General features: G+C 40.5%; 1 protein-coding gene across 1 annotated transcript in view; it reads right to left on the bottom strand.

Annotated features, from left to right (window-relative positions):
• LOC145993838 (protein takeout-like) overlaps positions 1-26,032 on the bottom strand; it is a 74,530-nt gene extending 48,498 nt beyond the window's left edge. The window contains exons 1-2 of the mRNA XM_083129674.1: positions 25,907-26,032; positions 11,274-11,369 (exon numbers count right to left, since the gene is read on the bottom strand). Coding sequence (XP_082985800.1) covers positions 11,274-11,369; positions 25,907-25,979 — 169 coding nt within the window. The 5' untranslated portion in view covers positions 25,980-26,032. The remainder of the gene's footprint in view (positions 1-11,273; positions 11,370-25,906) is intronic.
• Between the last annotated feature and the right edge of the window lie 576 nt (positions 26,033-26,608).

Here is a 26,608-nt window from a genome sequence, read left to right as displayed (position 1 = left end):
ACGAGACGAGACGGGACAAAACGAGACGGGACGAGACGAGACGAGACAGAACCCTTCGAGACGGGACACGAGACGGGACAAACTAATATTTTCGAGACGAGACACGAGACGAGACAGCATTTTCACGAGACGGGACGGGACAGACCAAAGTCTCGTCTCGTCTCGTCTCGTGGGCAACACTAGAGGACTTTTTGTCTGCTAAAGTTCAATTATCCATTAAAATGTATTTTCATTCAACCCCACCCTGAAAGCAGCTCCCGAACCTCGGTCGGTCAGTCGATACATTGTTTCCTATAGCTGTTTAATATGTGCACGAAGACGGATTCCTCCCCTCTAATTATTTTCACCCACTCCAGAAGCAGTCTCCCACATCCCCTCCTCCGCCCACGAAATCAACTTCGAGCTGTGTTGGTATGGCTGTGAACGACTCCTTCAACGAGCAAGTTCCAGTGAACTGCCTATCTAAAAGGAACTGCCTCGTCCGAGAGCATGCTCCGTGGCTTCGTAGTTCCTTTGAATGACTTCCAGTGAACGCTTCCTTTCGGTGAGCGAGCTCCGGTGAACTGCTTCCCGAAATGGAACTGCCATGACCCATCACTATTATAAATTAACCGATTATGTGCAAGACAATTACGAAATTATACAGAAATTTGTCTTATTATGAGAAAATTGATGAAATACGTTGTACAGACGCGAAATTGGTAAAATATGTTAAAATATGCTTTGTCAAGTTTGTCTATTTCGGCTGATTTTCATCAGATAAGTGTAGATAAGTATTCGAGTCGATGCCAAATGAAAAATATGTTATAACAATAAAGTCCCTGGCCGTAGTTACGTGTTGTATAAATTTGTAAAACAAATCTCAAGAGTACAGCCCACCATAGGCGTGGGCAAGGGGGCAGTTGCCTTTTAATACTGCCGATTAGAAATTTAGTGTAGAGGAATCTTATCGACAATATTATACTACTAAAGAAAAATGAAATATCTTCATATCAATGAGAGTTCCAAGCAATTACGTAGGGGATACATTATTTACTATGTAATTGGACTTTCCCACTTTATACTCTAACAAATTTATTGTCATTAACATTCCGGAAAATTTCTTGTTTTTAGCACTCCCTCATACTTAGGTGGTTGAATGATTCTGATACTACGTCAAATGCGACATGTACATTTTTTCTAAAATTCTGCAGATCAGTGGCAACGATTAGTGGACAAGGGGGCAGTTACCCCTCTACTTTTGCACCCGGAACATTGCCTCTTGGAGCTAAGCCTTGTTTACTAAGAAAAAGTAAACTTTCCTTGCCCCCCCCCCTCCCGTTTTGGCATCCAATCACCGGAACCATGGACGTCCGGTAGGGGGAGAAAGGGAGGCCAACGCCCCACTGTAAAATGAATGTCCACCTTAAATTATATGTATTTCACACAATTTCATTCAAACACACTAATTTTTGTTAATTATTATTAGGGCATTGAAGGAACATGATAATTTCAGACCAGGGGCGCCGACTTGCCAAAATTATTGGAGGGGGCTCTGATCACTGAATTAAATTAATGAATGACTCGCTCTCCCTTTTTTAAGTTTTGGCTTCATTGTTCGGAATCTCATAAAAGCCCATGAATTCCTAGTAAATGTCAACATTTTTATTCACAGTTCGAATGCAGAATATTAATTGTCCACGGATGGATATGTCACAAGTTTCGTCAACCATAATAGCAATAATAGCAATATATTCCCGACTTTTAATATCTGCTACCACGGAGCGCAAAACAGATATCTCTAATATATCAATGATCTCGTTCTGAATGTCATGTGAGAGCCATTTGTAGCCCGAACTACCCTAGTTCATGCATATCGTCTTTTGAAACTCTTTTTAGTAAAAAAAATTAACAATACTCATAATTACATACTTAGTATATAGTAATAAGTCATATGTTTTGCTGTCTCTGGTCGTAGCCCCCTCAAAGTTGATGATTTTGCGGTCTCAGCCCCCCCCCCTTCAAAGTTGATGGTCTATAACATTTCAAATGTGTATTTAAAGTTAAGTTCATGTGGCACAATTCAGAATAAACTTTACAAGAGAAGCAAAATAATACATTAGATCCTCTTAAGCAAAATTATTTGAAGGGCTCTGCCCCCACATCTTTAACATTGGGGGGCTCGAGCCCCCCAAGCCCCATGGAGTCGGCGTCTATGTTTCAGACTGAAGCAGTGTTTTTGAGGGGTATCACTATTTTAGGGAAATATATGCCTCCTTTTGCCCCCCCCCCCCTGGAAAAATTACCTTGCTCTTCCCTGCGGACGTCCATGACCGGCACTGCTGAAGATACTTTGTTTTTCCTGTGACAAAGTTGTTCGTGTGAATGGGTGTTCTCTAAGATGGCGCAATATCAGATACCCGTTTAAACAGCTTAAATTATCTGTTGTTGCCTTATGTTGAGCAACATTTTGTCGCACAGGATTGTGTCAGTGACATAGTGGAGGCGTTTGAAACTTCTACCAACTGTAAGAAGACTAACGTTGTAGTATAAGATATTCTCCTAAGACGGCAAAAGTTCATTCTAATCTTGGACGATCAGTGTTTACGTTATCCAATATTTGTAAATATATATTTAGTTAAAGAAGGGTCGGGAATTTTGTTCAGATTCGGCCAGTCGTCTCTATCAGTGTCCCGACTTTCATTTTAACTGCAATGGTGTTGCAAAAATGCAAAAATGTTCTATTGGTTAACTCAGAAATAGACATTTTTTACTAGAAGAATCATTGCTAATGCGCATAATTTAATTTATAAATATATTATTATCTAAACCTAGAATTATCATGGTACTGGTGTAAGAAAATTAATGGAAAATTGAAAACACAATTTGCGGAGGAAAGTACTATTAGAATACTTCTGAGAATTGAGTGCAAAAATAATCACTCAGTTGTACGCTGTGTGACAGACTTTGTATGTGAGCGACTGTGCTGTTTATTGTCAGGTTTGGAGAGGGGGTGTCTATCGATGAATTGATTTTTTCCCCGTTACTTTGGACCATAATTTCAACTCTACAATTATATATCTCCTTGCAATACCACCATAGCATTGATGGTGACATCTAATACTCCAACAGCATTTCGCCTACAACCGTGGCAGAGTGGCTAGCATATCACGCTCTGACGCCAGGTTCGAATCCCGGTCTGGACATGGGTGTTCTTTGTAAGTGTTTTTCACCAATTTCATCATATCATCACTCATCCGCATCGTCACGATTACACGATTAGCCAAAAGTGGCAGAAAAGTGACGTAAAATAATCTAACTCAACTAATCCAACTGCATTTTCGGCCCTTCTCTTTGTTCCACATTTTAGGATCTCCCCCGCCCTAAAAAATGCTGGGTATGGGCCTTTGATGTGGAATGAGGTTTTAATTTCCCGACTGGATTTTCATCAAGGCTTTTGCCCCCTCCCCCCTAATCAGAGTGTCTGCGCACTCCTATGCAGCCCACAGACGAAGTACTCGTAACGAAAAACAAACACCGCTTCAAATGCCCTGGCCGTAGCTTGAGCAGATAAAAGAAGGGAGGGAGACTTTCAGGCGGCAAGGCTTTGATGAAAGGTGAGAAGCCGCGATGGAAACAACCAGCCAAACTCTCCAATAACAGTAAAGGTGGGAGGTTATGTTACGATTGTTGTGTGGCAGCTAATGTATCCGAGAAATTTAGTTACAAAGGAAGCCTGCCGATATACTTTGTCAATAATCCATAAATCATTGTCACTGTAGTGCGGTGCATATGTTTGCGTCTTTCATTTCATTCAATATCTCAAAATCCAGAGTATTTGAGTAGTGCAAAAGGTGTGACGAAGTTTAGCATTAATATGGCAGTTAATTAATTAACGAGAGGACGAGTCACGTAAAAAGGCCTTGCGACGCCAAGGAGTTCACATTTAAGCTGATTTTATTCATCTGTTGGGAAGGGGGGAGGGCTACTGCTGCATTCATAACTCTTACGAGTTTCACTCCGTGAGTACATATAATTTGTTCACTTAATTTTCCTTGGAAATTGTATCTTTGTTTAAGTTTGATTTTAAGCCCACTTTATACACCGAAGCCCAGTAAAAACTATTGAATGTTTAAGAAATTGATGTATCTTCACGAAAAGTGATTCTGATATTCACAAATTACTTATGTGCATTATTGTATATTTCTTTTATTTTAAAAGAACACTGATTTTTGTCAATCACACAATTTAAATCAAACTGATTTAAACAACCTCGAAATTTTGTAAGCATATCATGCAGTTTGTCATGTAAAGGCTTGCTCAAAATTGTAAATGACTATTTACGTTAATGGTTTTTATATTTTTCTTCACGAGTAGCTTGGAGATAGAAAAGGAAACATTGGGAACTTCTCTGTACTTACATTTAAATTGCGCACATAGGCATGAACATGAAAACTTGAAAGAGAGAATGTTTTCTTTACCAAGGAATCTTTCGATTTTTAAGCCAAGACCCCCGATGGCACAGTGGTAATGTCGTCGCCTTGTAATCAAGGGGTTCTGAGTTCGATACATGGTATTTCGGATACCACTTTAAACTGTAAGACTAGACCTGATTAGACTTTCTGTGCATAAAGTGGACTCAAAACAAAAACTCAAACTCATTTTCAGCTGATAACCGCGATGATGGGAACACGAGCACTCAGATTTCATTGTTCCATTATTAATCACGGAACTCCGTAAATTGTTACTTAGAAAACAAACAACTGTTGCAAAAAGTGGAAAGTATAATTTCCCTTTGCATTATGAAAAATTTACATTTATCTAAGGAAAAACTAAAACACGATCACAAAACTTTATCAAGAAAATACGGTTTTACCAAGTAAGAAGTTTGAAATATGTAATTATGAAAAACGGATAATTCATGCCTCCATTCAGCTTGATTTTAATATGCAACGACTGTATCTTCAAATATCTCTGCAGTTTAGATCTCTTTTCACCAACAGAGGAGCCAGAATTATTCATCTACGGGTGCTGAGGGGTTGCGGAAAGAAAGTTAGGGGGTGCGATATGTATTACAAGAAAGTGGTCATTCCATGCAGTGTAAGCATTCAGATACACGTTGCAGTTTTATTGAACTATGTAGTGAAATACAAAATAAAACCATCCTGCCCTTAAAAAGACAATTTTTGAACCTTCTCAATGTAACCAATGAAGGCACCGTCTACCACAAGACAAAACGCGAAGAGCACAGGAACTGTGTCATCTTTAAAATCCCTTCTGCCGCACTATCCCCAACAACGAACTGTAAAATTTCTTCGTGAACATTGGGCATCTTCCTAACAGTCTTGGAAAATGTTTGAAATGGTACGTTTACTGGACATTTTACGTGGAACAAATACATAGAACGTATTAAGAAGAACAGTACCCTTCATGTTACAACTCGCATTAAATAATTTCCAGAGCACGACCTGATGAGGTGATACCTTAAAAGTACCTGAATTTTTTGCTCCAGTGTAAGGAAGAACAAGTAGACGGAAAACAAACCGTTTATGAACAATGCAAGAAAGAAAAAAAACATAACTCACATTAATCTATAGGCAATTATCAAAAACTACGAACAGACCACTTGAAGAAACGAAAGAAGAAAAAATTGATAACGACAATGCTGACGAAAGAAGAAAAACGGCCGCTGATCTTTACAGAGGCTGCCGCAAGTACAGAAAAGTATTGGTACCTCTTTCAGTGCTTGCCTGTTGCATACAATAATAACTTATCATTCGGCCCTCAATATGACATGACATAATATTACATATTAATGTTTTCAGTTGAACGTAGGGTGTGCTGAAGGGGTGCGGAAGAAAATTAAGGGGCGAGCAAGCACTCATTCACGCACCCCTGGCGCCGCCACTGCTTTTCGCCTAAAATTTTGTCTCAATTCTCCTGCCCTGAGGGAAGTTAACCTTCGCATAGCAACACTAAACTGCAACCATGATTTATACCAGTAGGATGGGTGAAAAAACAAAACATTGCTTGCCTGCTCATCTCTTTCCTGGCGACAGGAACGTACGTTTAAACGTGAAAGCTTAAACCCCCTCGCCGCACTGTAATGGACGAATCCTGAAAGGCTGGCCTTCGTGGCGGATGGTTAGCACAGCACGCTACGTCGCCAGGGGTCTCCGCGTTCTAAACCCACGGCCTCGTCATGGGTGTGTGAGGAGTGTTCCTTCATCAATTTCATTGTATCGCCACTCATCCTCATCTTCGCGATTAGCCAAAAGTGGCACAAGAGCGAAGGGAAATAAACAATATCACGAATCCTGAAAGTTCGAATTGCTTTGTAATTTTTGTGTGCATACTTCTTTCCAACGGTAAGGGACTCAGGGTATAAAATATATAGGATCACAGTTAATCCAGTGGCTAGTGAGAAAACTCTAGGAAGGAATCTCTTCACGACGACAACAGCAGTTCCAGCATATCATGACAGGTCGGACAACCCTAAGCCTGCGTTCGATTGGTTTTATATTTACAAAACAAGTGTTTTCAATGTGGAATGAATATTTTACAAGTATGTAAAAAACCAATTTAATCAGCGATCAGCAAAAACAAGGTAATGCACACAATTAACAGTATTGGTCTTTTTAGGTTGCACCGCGTCCTCAACGATTGTATAGGTCGAAACTTCTCGACACACACTCTCTTTTTCTTCAGTTATTTTCGTTGTTTTTTATCTCTTGCGGTGACGATGAGAATGCATTTACGAGTGTACAATGGGACAAACACAACTATACACTCTCATGTTTCGCACAAAATAAAAAATAAAATTAAAGGAATTCTTCTTTCGCGCCAATAAGTGCTCCTTGATAGCTTTGTAACGACTGGGGCAGCCAAAGAGATTAACTTTCCATTTAAACTTACAGACCGTCAATTTAGGTTTTAATCTTGCAAAAATTGTGTGAATCTGAAAATTTGCACATCTGTTCTATTTGATGTCAAAACAACATATCAACAGCCCTTTCCGCATCCTGAAATTCCAGGCGGTGGTAAACTTTGAATGCTGAATGCTGGAGAAGTGCAAGTTATCACTGGAATGAATGTTACGTGCAAGCAGCTAAACCCACGGGTTTGAAATAGGGCTCCACCGAAAGAGGAATAAGCGGGCTTTAACTATGACTACACATATTGTCTTCCAGGACCGCACAAAAGGAACAAAAACTACCAAAGTCGATTTTTTTTCTATTTATCATTCTTGACGCTTTCTTTAAACTTTCCGTTGACATCTTTGTAGACCATGTGCAGAACTGTTACGCCACGGAATTTATTAAGCTCGTGTATTATTCTGAAAAAAAAAAAATCATGAGGCTTCTTCTCTGATATAGCCTAAGCAGCAACAAAGCTAGTGAAATAAAACTCAAGTGCAGAGAAACAAGAGGGAATATTCTTTTCTGGATATTACGTCGCATTAAAACAGTGAAATTCATTTAATTAACATTTTTGTCGTGCCGATTTATGGCGAAGAGTTTTTGACAGCAGGGGATCTAAATTGTGAACACTTTTCATGCAAAATACAAATGGATTGTCAATAATTCAGACATTTATATACATCGATAATACAGCCTGTAAGTGTAATTCTTGTTTACAAAGAAAGTTACTTAATCATTCTTTGAACAATTAATTTTTAAGGTATTCATGAATTCTAAATTAATGATATTACACTTTACTAAAGCTGACGCCAAGCAGTGTTTTCAACTCTAGCGAGAAGTCGCTAAATCTGGCGGATCTGGCTAGCTGGCGACAAAAGACGTGAAAAAGTGACGAGCGACTTTTCTGGCTACTTCGTGTGCTCTTTAGCGACTAATTTGGAGAATTCACAAAATATCTGCGTAGGTACGTCTAAATGCTTAAAAATGTCCGTTTTATAGTTATTAAATAAGGAAATACCCTCGTAATTCACTTCTGATGCACAAAGAGAAACTGAAGCAAAGCGTACCCCCTTTTCCAGTATGGTTTGTGATGTTTGTAAACATCACTGTTCACAGCTCATTGTTATCAGACACTCCTCCTGGCGCCATTGCGGCTGCCTTATTATAAAACAGAACGTTTGACTTCGCGGTCGCGTCGTGCGTGGGTTCAGATTGGAGTTTTTTGGGTAGTGTGTGGTGACATAGGAAGTGCTAGTGTAAATTATAAAGTTCGTGTGTGTTTGTGCGCAGGTCAGCCCAGGGCAGGGCAGTGTCCAGTGTGGGGAAAACCGCAATACAAGAAACATTATCGGAAGGAGTGGGAAAACTACAAATGGTTAACCCCTGTCGATAGTGACACGGCGAAAGCGTATTGTAAGTACTGCAAAGTAGAACTATCTGTATGCCCAAACTACTGATCTGAAAAAAACTTTCGAAACACAGAAACATAAAGTCAGATCTGGTTACTTCTGTTCTGCAAAACAGAAGAAAAACAGTTCAAACCGGAAAATTTAAATACTTCTAGTGCTGAAGCTATTTTAGCTTTATTCATTGCCGAACACTGTTCTTTGCTAACCTTGAATCACTTGTCCGAATTATGTATGAAAAGGTTTGGTGACTGACAGCTGCAGTGCACCATGCATTCGCCTGCGTAAAACCAAGTGCACAGAAATAATAAACAACGTTCTTGCAGTGCATTTTCTCGATGATTTAGTATCTGACATCGGTAATCAGTGTGAAGTGCAGTGTTCGTAGGAAGAGGAGAGTAACGAGGAAATGTTACTTTTATAGGCAAGTACTCGATTTTCTCCACCTTTTTGCTATTTTTTAGAAGTACATTTCATTTTGCGACTTTTTCTAGAGCCTTTACATTTCATTTAGCGACATTCTAGCGGATTTTCTAAGGACTTTTCACGACTTTTACGTTCAAGTTATTGGCAATACTGACGCCAAGTATACTCCAGTCAAGGTCACTCGCTTTCGGAGTTTCCCCTTGCCTCCTCCACACCCCTGGCCCTCTAGGGTTGCCTCGCTTGTTCTAAGCTGTTAAGTTGACACTTTGCACGTTGTACAGTCAGGGACACTTCTGGATTATAACAATACCATTGACTTTCAATTAAATCATTACAACCGACAAGTGTCCGCGACCGTACGTTTGCGGTTGATTTAGTTTTCGATGTTGTTTTGTGAAAGGGCTATTTGGTTACGATTAGGAAGGAGGCGAGGGGGGGCATTTGCCTTCCACTTCTCGCCACTTTTGCCCTCACACTATGCTAAATCTTATCTACAAAGGGAAATATACTGTCTTTGCCCCCCCCACCCAGATTTGGTACCTTGACCCTTAGTTTTGGAACCCAATCGCCACCACTGAGTATTGAGGATTGAGGAGCAGCGTCCTACGTGTGGAACATTTGCCGGTGAAAGTGAAGCGAGTGCCTCCCGAAAGGACACTAGAAAGCAAAATTTATTTTACTTCGCTTCTTGTACCACTTTTGGCTAATTTGCGAAGATGGGGATGAGTGATGATATGATGAAATTGATGAATAGACATCACAAACGTTCATGCCCAAGCCAGGATTCGAACCCGGGACCCATGGCGTTGCAGCGCGATGTGCTAACCACTCCGCAACGGGGGCCGACCATCTTCTAGGTCAACGTGACGGTACACATATTTTATGTTAAATAAATAAATATAAGTAAATATCGACATGACTTAACGGCGTTCTAATGGAAGTTAAGAAAAAACAGTTTTATCTAGACATCCCAACTGACAATACTAACAGCGATCAGCCTCCAACGCATCACAATATCCATCGAAATAATATTATCTGATGCCATGCAATGGTGGTGGTAGATGCACATTGCACGGTGGTTCGGTTTCCACTTTAAACTGTAGGTCCAGTCCCGATTAGCTTTTCTGTGCATAAAGCGGTGTTAAGAACTAACCCAAACAAGTAACAATTCCATGTGATGAAAATTCAAATATATTCTTTTTATAAGAATAATTTTTCATTCTACCACAATTTAGTCTATCTCCCAATTTATGTCCTTTCACCTTACGTCGACTAATTGCGCGAGGTAGAAAATGGCCACCGTACGTACGTTCCTCGCCTGTCGTACCGCTTGCACCGTTACTAAGCCATCCGAAACCAGCTTGTTCCACCCCTTTTGGCGCGGAGACGCTCTCGCACATTGTTGCAACATTTATTCCCATATGATTTGGTATGGAGGGCGGTGCTTGGGTTGCCGCGTGATCGACGGCAGATTGCTGACAGGTAGCGCAGCCAATGGGGGCCGAGTTAGGAACGTCAAACACCAGCGCGCGCTTCGAATCACCCGTCACTCATCATAACGTGACACGTAGTTCCTCTCTATTCACGTTTTACGGACACTATTGTGTTTAGTTGGTTCCTCGCTTCGGGGTTTGGTGCTTGTGGCTTCCTCTTACATAACGTTTCGTCAACGCAGTGTGTGACCTAAGAAATAACAAATGAATAACGATTCCTCGCAATACTCTTAAGTTTGCACCTTCCTCTCTTGGGGGTGCTGTGCTTGTCCGCCCATTCATTGTCAATATCTCAACTTCCATGGAGTGTATAGCAGCCACACCCAGATTCCCGCTATCCTCGGGAGTACCTCTATTACGTATAAAAATCTCAGTCCAATCAGAGCACTTTTAAAACTTCCTCGCTTTGGCGTGAAAAGTCCAGCTTCCTCTTAATGGAGGGTGGGAAAACAGGTGTGTGTGTGTGTGTGTGTGTGTGTGTGTGTGTGTGTGTATGTAGTGTGTGTGTGTATATATATATATATATATATATATATATATATATATATATATAATTATCCTCGTAAGCAAAATAATTCACTCAGGCGAAAAACATCATATCTACAAACACCATAGATCCCAAAAAAAAAAATACTGGCGAATTTGTTCAAGCGGTTTCATATGTATGGCTTTTGAAGTATTTACTACAAAAAAATTAAGCGTTTTGCAAAATTGCATAATTATGGAAATTTCAGATACGTGAATTTATAACAGGGGAAGTACTCCATTTACTTCCATACTGACTTTTAAGGTTGAGACGTTCTATAGTGTGGTAAGCACGCACAGAGATAGTTAATTGTCATTTGCCAAGAAATTTCTGTAAGTTTTAGGCTGGCAGAGGGCAAGAAACCACTCCTCTTCACTGATGCAAGACTGTATAGCAGGCGCCATCTTTAATATAACAAAAATGGCGTTTTGAAGCTCACTTGATTAGTGATGCAGCCTTGAGATCGTTTTAATTTTTATTGGACTTTTAAGGTTTAAATTTGAATCTTGTAATATTTACTTACCTTTGTTCGACAACATCTCGTAGAACCTTTGGGCTTGTTGCACGACACACTGGTTCAAATTAGGGTCCTTCACATGGCAGGGAGTGATGTAGTCAGCTACAATTAAATAAATAATATACGCGATGATTTCAGTTTACAACATTTACGCACATGCACTATATTAAACCATTATTGCTACGACAGCTGTAACATGGGCTGCAGAAAGTTGTAGACGCTGTGAAGCGGATATGACGTCACAAACACATGCTCGTAGCCACTGGGTGGGCAAGGGTGGGTTCTAGTCCAAGCCATCCCCTTTTTCTCACCTAGATGGCCTACACGAGGAATTTTTAGAATCCTTCGAGCAGATTTGTCTTTCAACACTTGCATGTGTGCCCCTGATAGAGAGTTCAATGTCCTTTCAGCTCCACCAACGCCCTTCACTGTTTCGTAAGGCAGTTGTGTGGAAGTTTCCAGGCTTTTCTATCACGCCACACAATCACCTTAGATTTGCAGGTAGGAATACCAAATCGTCTCGCAAACATCCATCATTCAATAAATCATGAAGTATCGCAAAGTAGTTCGCCTATTTTATGCATTAACTCCAAAATATGCGTTTATACAAAGAATTCGGAAACTTTATTTTTCCTGGAAAGTCTAAAATATGTACATTTTATCAGGGTTGTTAAGGTCAAGGAATTTTAAATAGATTCAATTCTGATTCACGGGAGAGAAAACCAACAAGCGTAAATGGGTTCTGGACCGGAAAGAACCTTTTTTATCTGTAAAGTATTTCAATTAGGTCCAGGAACCTTTTCACCAGATCAATTTGAATACGGTTCAGGAACCTTTTTTCCCGGCTGAATTTAAATTCGGTCCTGGAACTTTTTTCAGGCTCAATTTAGATACGGTCCAGGAACCATTTTTCAGACTGAATTTAAATACGGTCCAGGGACCTTTTTCCCGGATGAATTTAAATATGGTCCAGGAACCTTTTTTCCGGATCAATTTAAATTCGGTCCAGGAACTTTTTTCAATGAGACAATACGCAACTTGGACCGAATTTAAATTGTGCTAGAAAAAAAGGTTCCGGTCCTGCAGCGGAACCCATTAGAATTTATGGGTTCATGGACCATTAACATGCCTCCATTTTATTTATTTCCCAAGAAATGTGTGTTTTATGTGCTAGAGGTAAAATTATGCATTTTTATGTGAAATATGGTTTCGGAGATTACGTTGCTACCATATGGTCGGTCGGTACTCCTTGTACGACATTCGAAGTAGAAAGAAAAGGTTTTTACCTAAAAATCCGCTCTCTATTAATCATACTCGTGATCTATAACCACGGTATGGCCTAGGCTATCATCTAGCTTTTCTAGTTCCATTCCTATGATGAGTGTTTTTGCGTCCATCTCACCATTTTGATGACGATTTGTTATTGGTAGTAACGAAGGATACCCGTATAATCTGCGTATTATCGAGAGGATCTGTTCACGGCAATAAAAAAGACTGGAAAACGAGTGGCTTTGCCCTTGACTCTTAGCGTCTTTTTGTTTTAATATGCAGTCTCTAATTACTTTTCTCTCACGTAATTATGTAATGATTTGGCGTTATACACTGTAAAACAGTTGTCGAGCATTATGGGCTTTTAATTGCCCGTTTCTTCTCAACGCCATTGCATTAAATGCTTTCACTAGAGTATCATGGAGAAGAAAGGAATGATGACATCAGAAGACAATGAGTAGTGGGGCTCTCTGAAAGAGAGCATTATGTAATTTGTTAGATGTAATGTGATAAGTGGAATAAATTGACGTCATGAAGTGAAGAGAACGAGAGAAAAAAGTAGGAAATTTAATAACGCCAGACAAAGAGAGAGAGAGATAAAGAGAGACGAAGAGTCAAGGAAGGAGAAAGAAAATATGAGAGAAAGAAGAAGAAACAGAGTGATGAGAAAGAGGAAAATAAGATAAAATCAACACACGTAGAGACAGAAAAGAAAGAGATAGAGGAAGAATAAAAATAAAAATAAAGATGCGACGGAGAATAGAGAGGTAGCGAGAGATGGGAGGAAGAACGGGAAAAGATTAAAATACAGAAGCGACGAAGATTAGAGAGAAAAGGGGAATGTGGAAGGGGAGCGGAAAATGGAAAAATAAAGAAGAGACGGAGATTACGGAGGGAAGGAGAAAAGAGAGTCAGTGACACAGAGAGAGAAAGAAGATGAGAAATAACGAAGCCACAGAGAAGAAGATAAGGTGGAAAAATAGAAAAATAAAGAAGCGAAGGGGAGAGGGAAAATGCGAAAGAATGGAAAGACAGGAGAGTAGATAAAAAAGAAAGAGAGGGAGAGACAGAATTAAAATCGACAGTGACAGATATAACAAGACATTGAGAAATATAGAAAGTAAGAAAACGCAGGAACGAAAGAAGGAATGATGGAAGAGAAATACGAGAGAAAAATAAAAACAAATGACAAAACGAAATAGAGAGATGAGAGGGTAAGAGAGACAGACAGAGAGAGAGAGAGAGAGAGAGAGAGCGAATATAGAAATTTCAAAACTAATGAAAGCTAATTTGATTTGGAGTGCAAGCGATGTGGGAGGTATCATCCTACATTTCAAGCACACGCAAATCACTATTTGTGTGCGATCCTGGAATTGTGGTACCGGAATTAGGGGAAAACTCCCTGCCCCGGCAGAAAATAATTTTCCGATTTACGGAATCCCGAATCAGTGTTGCTACAATCTGAGGGCATAATTTCCCTTTCGAAGGTGCAAAATTTTCCTTTTTACAATGTTTTTCCCTTCACTAAAAACCTTTAAAAATAATAGTAATAAATAGTACATAATCTGTACTATTTTTGAGTTTGGTGTCTTAAAATTTCCATGGAATTTTGGTATTTTTCATCCCATTTCGTTCAAAATTTGGTTCGAATTTCCCTTCATAAAGGGAAATTTCCCTTCATGTGGCAACACTGTCCCGAATAGTCGGGAAATTTCAAACGATCGTGAATTAACACAAGTCGAAAATTTATTGAGTGCTGAAGTAGAAATAACCGCAGTACCAGATGTTGAATCTGAGCTCATCCCTAACATATTGCGATAGAAAAGCTACGGAGAATAGCCATCGGTAATGATCATCTGGTCAATGCGCGAGAGAACGTTTGGTGTGGGTACACCACATGTTGCCAACGTGCAAAGAATAGGAGTTAATCTCTTGACTTTGGGCCTACCGGTTTTTTTACACTTGACCTTACCTAAACTCAAGGACTTTGTGATTCATTGCTATGCTGGGGCGTCAATGACTGGGAGCAGAGGCGTACTGGACCCCCGGGCAATAGGGCTCTTAACCCACAGAACCACACCGCCTGTTCAAGTGAAGTCACGGGTGTTCCTGCATTAAGTTTATCTATTCATTAATCATCTTCATCAGTAACATCCTCAGACAAATACAAGTCCCCCTGAGCATGGACATCCGCAAGATTTTTTCCAGGGAGAGAAAAGCAAGCAACCTTCTTTCTAGGGGGTGTCGTGTCATACTTCACCCTCATTTTCATCATACACATTTAATTAATCAATTTTCAAGGTTGATATATATTTATTTAAATTTTTTAAAATATTTATTATTATTGCTACATTTCAACAAGAATATTGGATATTTTCGTACTCTATATACGATTTATTTAATTTATGTAACCTTTTGCTCATTACTTCTTTCAAATCATGCCTACTCAACGATATGATAGATTGTTTGGGTAATACTATTTGATACTTTATAGAGTGTATTGCATGCCTGTATATGGTTGTGTTTTTACCTGATAATGGTTAAGCTCATGATAATGCTCATAGATAGGGAGTTAATCCCTGGGAATTATTTCATTTTTTTACTACGTAGGGGAGATTTGTGACGGAAATCGTGATGTATAAACTACACTGCTCGCCATTAAAATTGCAACACCCAGAAGGAAATGAGATAGAAACACGAAACTTGGCAAATATGTAGTTCATAATAAGATAAGAAAATGATTACAGTTAGAGCTCGGTGGTGTGACATGTGACACGTAGAACATGGTTGCATAACCCCAAGGAGCTAGTAGCGTGTACAGCCTCCACGGGCGGCAATAACTGCTGCAACACGGCGAGGCATGGACAGAATGAGTCTATCGATGTCTGCTTGCGGTATGGCGTCCCAAGCGGCTTCCACACGGTGCCAGAGGTCTTCAACATTACGTGCCGGAAACCTGAGTTGGGCCAGCCGGCGACCCACCATGGACCAGACATGTTCAATTGGCGACATATCCGGCGAACGTGCTGGCCAAGGAAGCAGGGGCACGTGGTTAGCTTCCATAAATGCGAGGACATTCCTTGCAACATGGGGGCGCGCGTTATCCTGTTGAAAAGTGGCATTATGCAGTGCATGGATTAATGGGACAGCAACAGGGGTGAGAATCTGTGTGATGTACCGTTGGCTGTTCAATGTCACTTGAATGCGTACGAGACGTGAACGAACACCTATGGCGATGGCACCCCATACCATGATACCCAATGAAGGCCCTGTGTGATGATGCATGATGCAGGCGTCATGAAGCCTAGTGCCGCCATACGCGTGCCGCCATACGCGTGTCGCCATACGCGTGTACGTCCATCATGATGTTGTATACAGAAGCGGGATTCATCAGAGAACACTACAGCATTTCACTCCGCCATCCATGCACGACGGTCTTGGCACCATCTCAGACACAAACGCCTACGCTCTAGCGTCAGAGGAATCCGCAACAGTGGGCGCCGGGAAAAAAATTCCCCGATTCGCCAAACGACGAAGCACGGTTCGTGGGGACACTGGACGTTGTAAAACATCCCGTAATTCATGCGCAATCCTCGTTGACGTGGCCGTTCTGTCTGTAAGGGCCATGCGTATCAGACGTCTGTCCGCTCGTTCCGTCGTCCGACGCGGACGTTGTGAACCTCTACGTCGCTCTAAAGTGCCTTCCTGGACCCACTGGTTCCATACACGGATCACTGTGGATGCATTCCGTCCTACACGGACACCGATCTCACGGTAGGATAATCCGCATTCACGGTATGCAACAATTCGGCCGCGATCGAACTGGGAAACCTGCTGGAATCGCTGCCGTATTCGACGACGTGGCATTGCTGACTGATTTTAACACACTACACTCACGACCATACACTTTCACTGCTCTTCTGCACCTATCTGACCTGCTACAGGTGCCACTTACCAGATGGCGTGGCAGGCGCACATGACGCATGACGGCCTTGAACACCTAATCATTTCCTTCTGCACCTCTCCTCTACACACTGTGCACATTTCGTCCGATTCCGATTACTCCTTCTGGGTGTTGCATTTTTAATGGCGAGGAGTTTATTTTAATAAATAATACACGATTTCCCGTCACAAGTCAGCGGCTACGCCCCTGAATGCGTATATCGCCTTTGGACGTTCATTTGTTTACTGGCAAGTGATTGCTTAAAATCACGCTAGATCGCAGCACCAGGCTTCGCCGTTTTCCTTGTTCGCCGATTAAGGCAAAAAAGAGGCAAGGTGACACAGTAACAGTTCACTCAAAAAACATTGCTTCAGTCTGAAATTATCATGCTTCTTCAAATAATTTATAATAATTTACATAAATTACTGTGACTGAAATGAAATTATGTGTGAAATATGTAATTTCCAGGAGGGCCCCCCTTGCCACCCTTCTGGATGTCAATGCCCCTGAGCCCTAATAGCTGGCGGCCGGATAAACTGGATACTATTCTCGATAGAATAATTCCCACTATCGTTGTGAAGTATGGCCGGCCACTGTGGCGAAGTGACCAAGAGTCCCAGGTTCGAACTCTGGTCAGGTTTGCCTTTTCGCCATTTGATCAATTCGTCGAGGGCCTTTGGGATGGCGTAGTGGTAATGCTGACACTTGTAATCAAGGCGTCCCGATATCGAAACCATGGAGGTCACATGGTGGTTCGGATCCCACTTTAAACTGTCTTCATTGGCCAATCTGTGGACATAAAACAAACCTTGATCAATTCATCATCGTCGTCGCGATTAACCCAATACGTATTAAAACTACGTAAAGTCGAATTTTTGGGTGCGTCAGCACTTAAAGGCTATTTTGCACCCGTCACGTTATAGGGGTCCAGACCCTCACCTTACATAAATTAACTGTAATATCGTTAACTAAAATATTAAAACGTTCTGACTTGGGTTAAAAGCTGAGGCTGTAAAGGGACACTCAGAACACATAAGGACGAAACACAGACGCCAGAGCCTCGTTAGTTTGCAAAATGCAGTCCAGGATGTACTACGTGGAAGTGAGGTTGACAGTTAGGTGTCCTACGTGGAAGGACATGGGCATAATTGGGACCTAACTTTGAGGGGGCAGAATTAAACTGGGCCCAATTTTGAGGGGGCAGAATCAAACTATGGCTTATTTTGAGGGGGTAGAATTAAACTGGACGTAATTTTGAGGGGACAGAATAAAACTTTGCCCTATTTTCGGGGTTAGAATTTAACTGGGCGTAATTTTGATGGGGCAGAATCAAAAAATGCCTTATTTTGAGGGAGGTAGAATTAAACTGGCCGCAATTTTGAGTGGCACACTCAAACTATGCCTTATTTTGAAGGGGTAGAATTTAACTGGGCGTAATTTTGAGGGGGCACAATCAAACTATGCCTTATTTTGAGAGGGTAGAATTTAACTGGGAGTAATTTTGAGGGGGCAGAATCAAACTATCCCTTATTTTGATGAAGTAGAATTAGACTGGGCGTAATTTTGAGGGGACAGAATAAAACTATGCCTTATTTTGAGGGGGTAAAATTTACCTGGGCTTAATTTTGAGGGGGCAGAATCAAACTATGCCTTATTTTGAGGGGGTAGAATAAATCCGGGCGTAATTTTGATGGGTCAGAATCAGACTATGCCTTATTATGAGGGGGTAGAATTAAACTGGGAGTAATTTTGAGGGGGCAGAAACAAACTATTCCTTATTTTGATGAGGTAGAATTAGACTTGGAGTAATTTTGAGGGGGCAGAATCAAACCATGCCTTATTTTAAGGGGGTAGAATTAAACTGGGAGTAATTTAGAGGGGGCAGAATCAAACTATGCCTTATTTTAAGGGGGTAGAATTAAACTGGGAGTAATTTTGAGGGGGCAGAATCAAACTATCCCTTATTTTGATGAGGTAGAATTAGACTTGGAGTAAATTTGAGGGGGCAGAATCAAACTATGCCTTATTTTAAGGGGGTAGAATTAAACTGGGCGTAATTTTGAGGGGGCAGAATCAAACTATCCCTTATTTTGATGAGGTAGAATTAGACTTGGATTAATTTTGAGGGGGCAGAATCAAACTATGCCTTATTTTAAGGGGGTAGAATTAAACTGGGAGTAATTTTGAGGGGGCAGAATCAAACTATCCCTTATTTTGATGAGGTAGAATTAGACTTGGAGTAATTTTGAGGGGGCAGAAACAAACTATGCCTTATTTTAAGGGGGTAGAATTAAACTGGGAGTAATTTTGAGGGGGCAGAATCAAACTATGCCTTATTTTAAGGGGGTAGAATTAAACTGGGAGTAATTTTGAGGGGGCAGAATCAAACTATCCCTTATTTTGATGAGGTAGAATTAGACTTGGAGTAATTTTGAGGGGGCAGAATCAAACTATGCCTTATTTTAAGGGGGTAGAATTAAACTGGGAGTAATTTTGAGGGGGCAGAATCAAACTATCCCTTATTTTGATGAGGTAGAATTAGACTTGGAGTAATTTTGAGGGGGCAGAATCAAACTATGCCTTATTTTAAGGGAGTAGAATTAAACTGGGAGTAATTTTGAGGGGGCAGAATCAAACTATCCCTTATTTTGATGAGGTAGAATTAGACTTGGAGTAATTTTGAGGGGGAAGAATCAAACTATGGCTTATTTTGAGGGGGTAGAATTAAACTGGCCGCAATTTTGAGTGGCACAATCAAACTATGCCTTATTTTAAGGGGGTAGAATTTAACTGGGCGTAATTTTGAGGGGGCAGAATCAAACTATGCCTTATTTTAAGGGGGTAGAATTAAACTGGGAGTAATTTTGAGGGGGCAGAATCAAACTATGTCTTATTTTGAAGGGGTAGAATTTAACTGGGCGTAATTTTGAGGGGGCAGAATCAAACTATGCCTTATTTTAAGGGGGTAGAATTAAACTGGGAGTAATTTTGAGGGGGCAGAATCAAACTATCCCTTATTTTGATGAGGTAGAATTAGACTTGGAGTAATTTTGAGGGTTAAGAATCAAACTATGCCTTATTTTGAAGGGATAGAATTAGACTGGACGTAATTTTGAGGGGGCAGAATCAAACTATGCCTTATTTTGAGGGGTATAATTAAACTATGAGTAATTTTGAGGGGGCAGAATCAAACTATCCCTTATTTTGATGAGGTAGAATTAGACTGGGCGTAATTTTGAGGGGGCAGAATAAAACTATGCCTTATTTTGAGGGGGTAGAATTTAAGTTGGCGTAATTTTGAGGGGGCAGAATCAAACTATGCCTTATTTTGAGGGGGTAGAATTAATCCGGGCGTAATTTTGATGGGTCAGAATCAGACTATGCCTTATTTTGAGGGGGTAGAATTAAACTGGCCGCAATTTTGAGTGGCACAATCAAACTATGCCTTATTTTGAATGGGTAGAATTTAACTGGGCGTAATTTTGAGGGGGCAGAATCAAACTATGCCTTATTTTAAGGGGGTAGAATTAAACTGGTAGTAATTTTGAGGGGGCAGAATCAAACTATCCCTTATTTTGGAGGGGTAGAATTTAACTGGGCGTAATTTTGAGGGGGCACAATCAAACTATGCCTTATTTTAAGGGGGTAGAATTAAACTGGGAGTAATTTTGAGGGGGCAGAATAAAACTATCCCTTATTTTGATGAGGTAGAATTAGACTTGGAGTAAATTTGAGGGGGCAGAATCAAACTATGCCTTATTTTAAGGGGGTAGAATTAAACTGGGCGTAATTTTGAGGGGGCAGAATCAAACTATCCCTTATTTTGATGAGGTAGAATTAGACTTGGATTAATTTTGAGGGGGCAGAATCAAACTATGCCTTATTTTAAGGGGGTAGAATTAAACTGGGAGTAATTTTGAGGGGGCAGAATCAAACTATCCCTTATTTTGATGAGGTAGAATTAGACTTGGAGTAATTTTGAGGGGGCAGAAACAAACTATGCCTTATTTTAAGGGGGTAGAATTAAACTGGGAGTAATTTTGAGGGGGCAGAATCAAACTATGCCTTATTTTAAGGGGGTAGAATTAAACTGGGAGTAATTTTGAGGGGGCAGAATCAAACTATCCCTTATTTTGATGAGGTAGAATTAGACTTGGAGTAATTTTGAGGGGGCAGAATCAAACTATGCCTTATTTTAAGGGGGTAGAATTAAACTGGGAGTAATTTTGAGGGGGCAGAATCAAACTATCCCTTATTTTGATGAGGTAGAATTAGACTTGGAGTAATTTTGAGGGGGCAGAATCAAACTATGCCTTATTTTAAGGGAGTAGAATTAAACTGGGAGTAATTTTGAGGGGGCAGAATCAAACTATCCCTTATTTTGATGAGGTAGAATTAGACTTGGAGTAATTTTGAGGGGGAAGAATCAAACTATGGCTTATTTTGAGGGGGTAGAATTAAACTGGCCGCAATTTTGAGTGGCACAATCAAACTATGCCTTATTTTAAGGGGGTAGAATTTAACTGGGCGTAATTTTGAGGGGGCAGAATCAAACTATGCCTTATTTTAAGGGGGTAGAATTAAACTGGGAGTAATTTTGAGGGGGCAGAATCAAACTATGTCTTATTTTGAAGGGGTAGAATTTAACTGGGCGTAATTTTGAGGGGGCAGAATCAAACTATGCCTTATTTTAAGGGGGTAGAATTAAACTGGGAGTAATTTTGAGGGGGCAGAATCAAACTATCCCTTATTTTGATGAGGTAGAATTAGACTTGGAGTAATTTTGAGGGTTAAGAATCAAACTATGCCTTATTTTGAAGGGATAGAATTAGACTGGACGTAATTTTGAGGGGGCAGAATCAAACTATGCCTTATTTTGAGGGGTATAATTAAACTATGAGTAATTTTGAGGGGGCAGAATCAAACTATCCCTTATTTTGATGAGGTAGAATTAGACTGGGCGTAATTTTGAGGGGGCAGAATAAAACTATGCCTTATTTTGAGGGGGTAGAATTTAAGTTGGCGTAATTTTGAGGGGGCAGAATCAAACTATGCCTTATTTTGAGGGGGTAGAATTAATCCGGGCGTAATTTTGATGGGTCAGAATCAGACTATGCCTTATTTTGAGGGGGTAGAATTAAACTGGCCGCAATTTTGAGTGGCACAATCAAACTATGCCTTATTTTGAATGGGTAGAATTTAACTGGGCGTAATTTTGAGGGGGCAGAATCAAACTATGCCTTATTTTAAGGGGGTAGAATTAAACTGGTAGTAATTTTGAGGGGGCAGAATCAAACTATCCCTTATTTTGGAGGGGTAGAATTTAACTGGGCGTAATTTTGAGGGGGCACAATCAAACTATGCCTTATTTTAAGGGGGTAGAATTAAACTGGGAGTAATTTTGAGGGGGCAGAATAAAACTATCCCTTATTTTGGAGGGGTAGAATTTAACTGGGCGTAATTTTGAGGGGGCAGAATCAAACTATGCCTTATTTTAAGGGGGTAGAATTAAACTGGGAGTAATTTTGAGGGGGCAGAATCAAACTATCCCTTATTTTGATGAGGTAGAATTAGACTTGGAGTAATTTTGATGGGGCAGAATCAAACTATGCCTTATTTTAAGGGGGTAGAATTAAACTGGGAGTAATTTTGAGGGGGCAGAATCAAACTATCCCTTATTTTGATGAGGTAGAATTAGACTTGGAGTAATTTTGAGGGGGAAGAATCAAACTATGCCTTATTTTGAAGGGGTAGAATTAAACTGGACGTAATTTTGAGGGGGCTGAATCAAACTATGCCTTATTTTAAGGGGGTAGAATTAAACTGGGAGTAATTTTGAGGGGGCAGAATCAAACTATGCCTTATTTTGAAAGGGTAGAATTTAACTGGGCGTAATTTTGAGGGGGCAGAATCAAACTATGCCTTATTTTGTGTGGGTAGAATTAAACCGGGCGTAATTTTGAGGGGGCAGAATCAAACTATGGCTTATTTTGAGGGGGTAGAATTAAACTGGACGTAATTTTGAGGGGACAGAATAAAACTTTGCCCTATTTTCGGGGTTAGAATTTAACTGGGCGTAATTTTGATGGGGCAGAATCAAAAAATGCCTTATTTTGAGGGGGTAGAATTAAACTGGCCGCAATTTTGAGTGGCACACTCAAACTATGCCTTATTTTGAAGGGGTAGAATTTAATTGGGCGTAATTTTGAGGGGGCACAATCAAACTATGCCTTATTTTGAGGGGGTAGAATTAAACTGGGAGTAATTTTGAGGGGGCACAATCAAACTATCCCTTATTTTGATGAGGTAGAATTAGACTGGGCGTAATTTTGAGGGGGCAGAATAAAACTATGCCTTATTTTGAGGGGGTAGAATTTAACTGGGCGTAATTTTGAGGGGCAGAATCAAACTATGCCTTATTTTGAAGGGGCAGAATTAAACTAGGTCTAATTTTGAAAGGGGAGAATTAAACTGGTCCTTATTTTGAGAGGCAGAATCAAACCTGGGGAAACTTTGGCTTAACTTTGGGGGAAGGGACCCGAAAAATTTTCCATCCCATTAAAACAGCGTCCAGGATTATTTGCTAAATAACTGTTACGTTAGCGAAATCACAAATATTACTCTTTATTACTTTGCTCCTCAGGTACCATAGCTTGTAAGTTTTAATAAACCAGAAAATTTGGGGGGAGGGGGCGAGTGCACCCCCTTGATCCCACCAAGTTACGCCTATGTGGAAGGATGACCCTTTACACCCCAAAAGCTTCGTAAAATAACAAAAGAAATAGATGGAAGCATATTAGAGGTAATCATGAATTTTCAATTCTTTTTCTTGCGGGTCGGATTGCAAGAGGGCGTTAGTTTATATTGACTCGAACTTAACTGTATTAAGTCAATAGTTGCAATTATGCAAATATTAAAAACAAAAATTGTCTATAGTGGCAGCTATGGTTGAGCGATTAGCAGTGTCACCTTTGTTGTGAGAAGTTCCGGGTTCTATTCAAGGAAGGAGCTCCAAAATTTCTGTCTCAACATCGTGAGGACAATTTGGGAACTACTTGAAAAGATTTAGCGAACTCCGGTCTCAAGTCAGGAAACAGCGGCGATGGGACTCCATGCGCTGACCGCGAGCCACCTAACTTTTTGTCCTGAAAGGGAGTTTTCAAAGAAACAAGATATTTTACTATGCATGATTGAAGGATATCTACATCGGGTATATGACGTACTCTCTACGAACAAGCAGTCACAAACACGGATAATGCTTAGCATGCTTAGCCACTTTACAGCCTTGTTCAAGCAATAAAGGAAAGTTCATGTACCTTTACGTTTATCTGAAGTTTCCCATAGAATACTAATTGGTTCTGAACACCAAGAGGAACGAAATTTCATCTACCTAGGTGGAAATGATAATTTCTTCCTTCTGGGAACATAGCAAGGACGGCGAGTTACGCATACCTTGAATCTTAGGCGATAGAAGGTTTATCTGCCGGTTTAATTACGTGAAAAAGTGAAACTGTCTCAAACAAATAAATTCCAGAAGGTCACTCTTATATCCAGAAACATCTTCCTGCTTCTGTGTCTTATTTATTCACTTTTACTTTTCCAGATCAGTAGGTAATCGCAATATATATATATATATATATATATATATATATATAAATCAGTCAATCCTAAAATTTTAAACATTTTTGGTGATGTTTTGGATAAAACTAAAATTGGTCCGATTTTCTTTATTTTAGTAATGGCTTATTTACGAGACATGTTATTTTCAAATTCTTATATCTCGAGAGCGAATCAAGCTAGGAAGGAGAACTTGATTTTGTTTTGAAGATAAAAGTTCAATAAATATATTCATATATACAGGTGATTCAAAAAGGACTTTACAACTTTGAAAGCATATAGAAATTTATTCAGATAACTTATAGAGTCGGTTCATGTGCCATGTTTACTGAGACTTTTTTGCTTCTATTATCGTGTACTTTCAACTGTGTCAGTTTGCGCTATTACTTATTATACACCCTGTATATGGATGAAATCATTTAACTTCTAAACAAATGCCATTCATGGTAGAATATAGATGATTATGATGTTATACCCATAACTGGCATGAAAGAGTCATATGATAGAATACTCAAAATATGTTTAAAAGCTGGTTGTGTCCCGTATTATGTAAATTAAGAGGCAGATTGTTCAATGTTAACAGTAGAATGTTGTGAATTTTAAGCTGATTTCTAACAGTGAACTCGCTTTTCCTGATTTGTGGTTATTTTTAGCTACCATATGTCCATACCATACTTGCTTTTAATTTTTACCATGTAAAAATTGCATGTAACTTGGCCGACGGTTAATAGTTGGAATCAACTGCACTCTACCATATAGTAAATGCAGCCATTCATTCTGAAACAGGGGTCCCGGGTTCGATACTCGGTGGAGGCTCATAGTGGTTCGGATTCCACTTTAAACTGTAGGTCCAGTCCCGATTGGCCTTACTGTGCATAAAGTGGACTTAAAACACCAAATTAATCAATCAATCAATAATTTGAAAAGGGAGCGGGCTTTAATCGGGGCCCATCGGCACAGTGAGGTCTGCGGTCACTACTGGTGCTATTACTGGTGCTGGTGCATAACTACCACATGTAAAATACAGCGATCGGCCCTTTGATTGATTGATTGAGTTGGTGTTTTAAGTCCACTTTATGCACAGTAAGGCTAATCAGGACTGGACCTACAGTTTAAAGTGGAATCCAAACCACTATGTGCTTCCATCGGGTATCGAACCCTAGACCCCTTGATTACAAGGCGACGACGCTACCACTGAGCCATCGGGGAGGCCTGATCGCCCTTCTGAGAGGTCTATAGTATAGCGATCGCCATCCAAAAAGGTTCAAAATATAGCGATCTCCCCTTTGAGACGTGTAAAATGTAGTGATCACCCTCTGGAAACCTCTAAAACTAACAACAAACCACAAAATTAACGTAACTTTCGAGTATCGAACCTCATCCTTGTCTTCTATTAGGTACTACCCGATGCCGAAGTGGTAACGTCGTCTCGTTGTAACTAAGGGGTCCCTAGTTCGATACCCGGTGGAGGCACAAGTGGTTCGGATCCCACTTTAAAGTGGTAGGTCCAGTCTCGATTAGACTTCCTGGCCTCCGCGATGGTTTAGTGGTAGCGTCCTCAGCTTGTAACCAAGGGGTCCCGGGTTGGATACCTGGTGGAGGCACATAGTGGTTCGGATCCCACTTTAAACTGTGGGTTGAGTCCCGATTACTTAATCAATCAATCAATAGTCGTTTAGAACCATAACTCCAACTAAATTCTAAAAGGTGCCGATTGATGTCCAAGAGGAACAGTGAACTTAACTGAAGGGAAAGAAGAGTCGCTCACCTACCAAGGAGAAGATCGTTACTCCATGACTAGGCTACTTACATATCTTGGCCCATGCAGCGGTGCTCAGGCACAGCAGCACCAAGCCCTCAAGCGACCTCGGTCCGTTCGCCATCCTCTTGCACTGGAGACTCGATCACAAACTGCTTACACACAAGGTCACGGGGTGCGCCTTCGTTTATATACTTCCCAGAGGTTTCCCATTGACGTAGATGGTCTTCCGTTGGCTGACGTCCTTGCTTCTTGTTTCCCTGCTCTTTCCGCTTCTCCTCTCTTTGTGTACGCTTCACGTGCCACGTGATTCCGGTTCTACCGAGAATCTGAGGCGTAATCAGAGTCATTATCAAGACGTGGAGGTATGAGGAGGAGCAGTCATTTGAGACGCCATCCTGAGGCGATGCGAGATGTTCCCAGCATCAGTTCCTTCAGAGCCAGACACGTAATAGCAAATGCTACAAGGGTACTGAGTGTTTATCTTCATGTACGTTCCAATCTCGACTCCTGCTTGTGATAGTCGAATCCAGAAAATAATAGTAAAATTCCAATACCCATTTCATCATTTGCCGACCCCCGTGGCGGAGTGGTTAGAACAGCGCGTTGCCAAGGCTCTCATTTTTGGAATTAGTCAAAATTGGCAGAAAGCTAGTAAAATTAACCAAATCAATCAATTAATCACTCTTTGCATTTATCGCCCGGGTTCGAATCCCGACTTGGGCATGAATATTATTTCTGAGTGTCTCTTCA

The sequence above is a fragment of the Lepisma saccharinum genome, chromosome 10 (genome assembly GCF_977018435.1).
Source record: "Lepisma saccharinum chromosome 10, izLepSacc3.1, whole genome shotgun sequence".
NCBI lineage: Eukaryota > Metazoa > Arthropoda > Insecta > Zygentoma > Lepismatidae > Lepisma > Lepisma saccharinum.
This window is presented reverse-complemented; position numbering and strand designations above follow the sequence as displayed.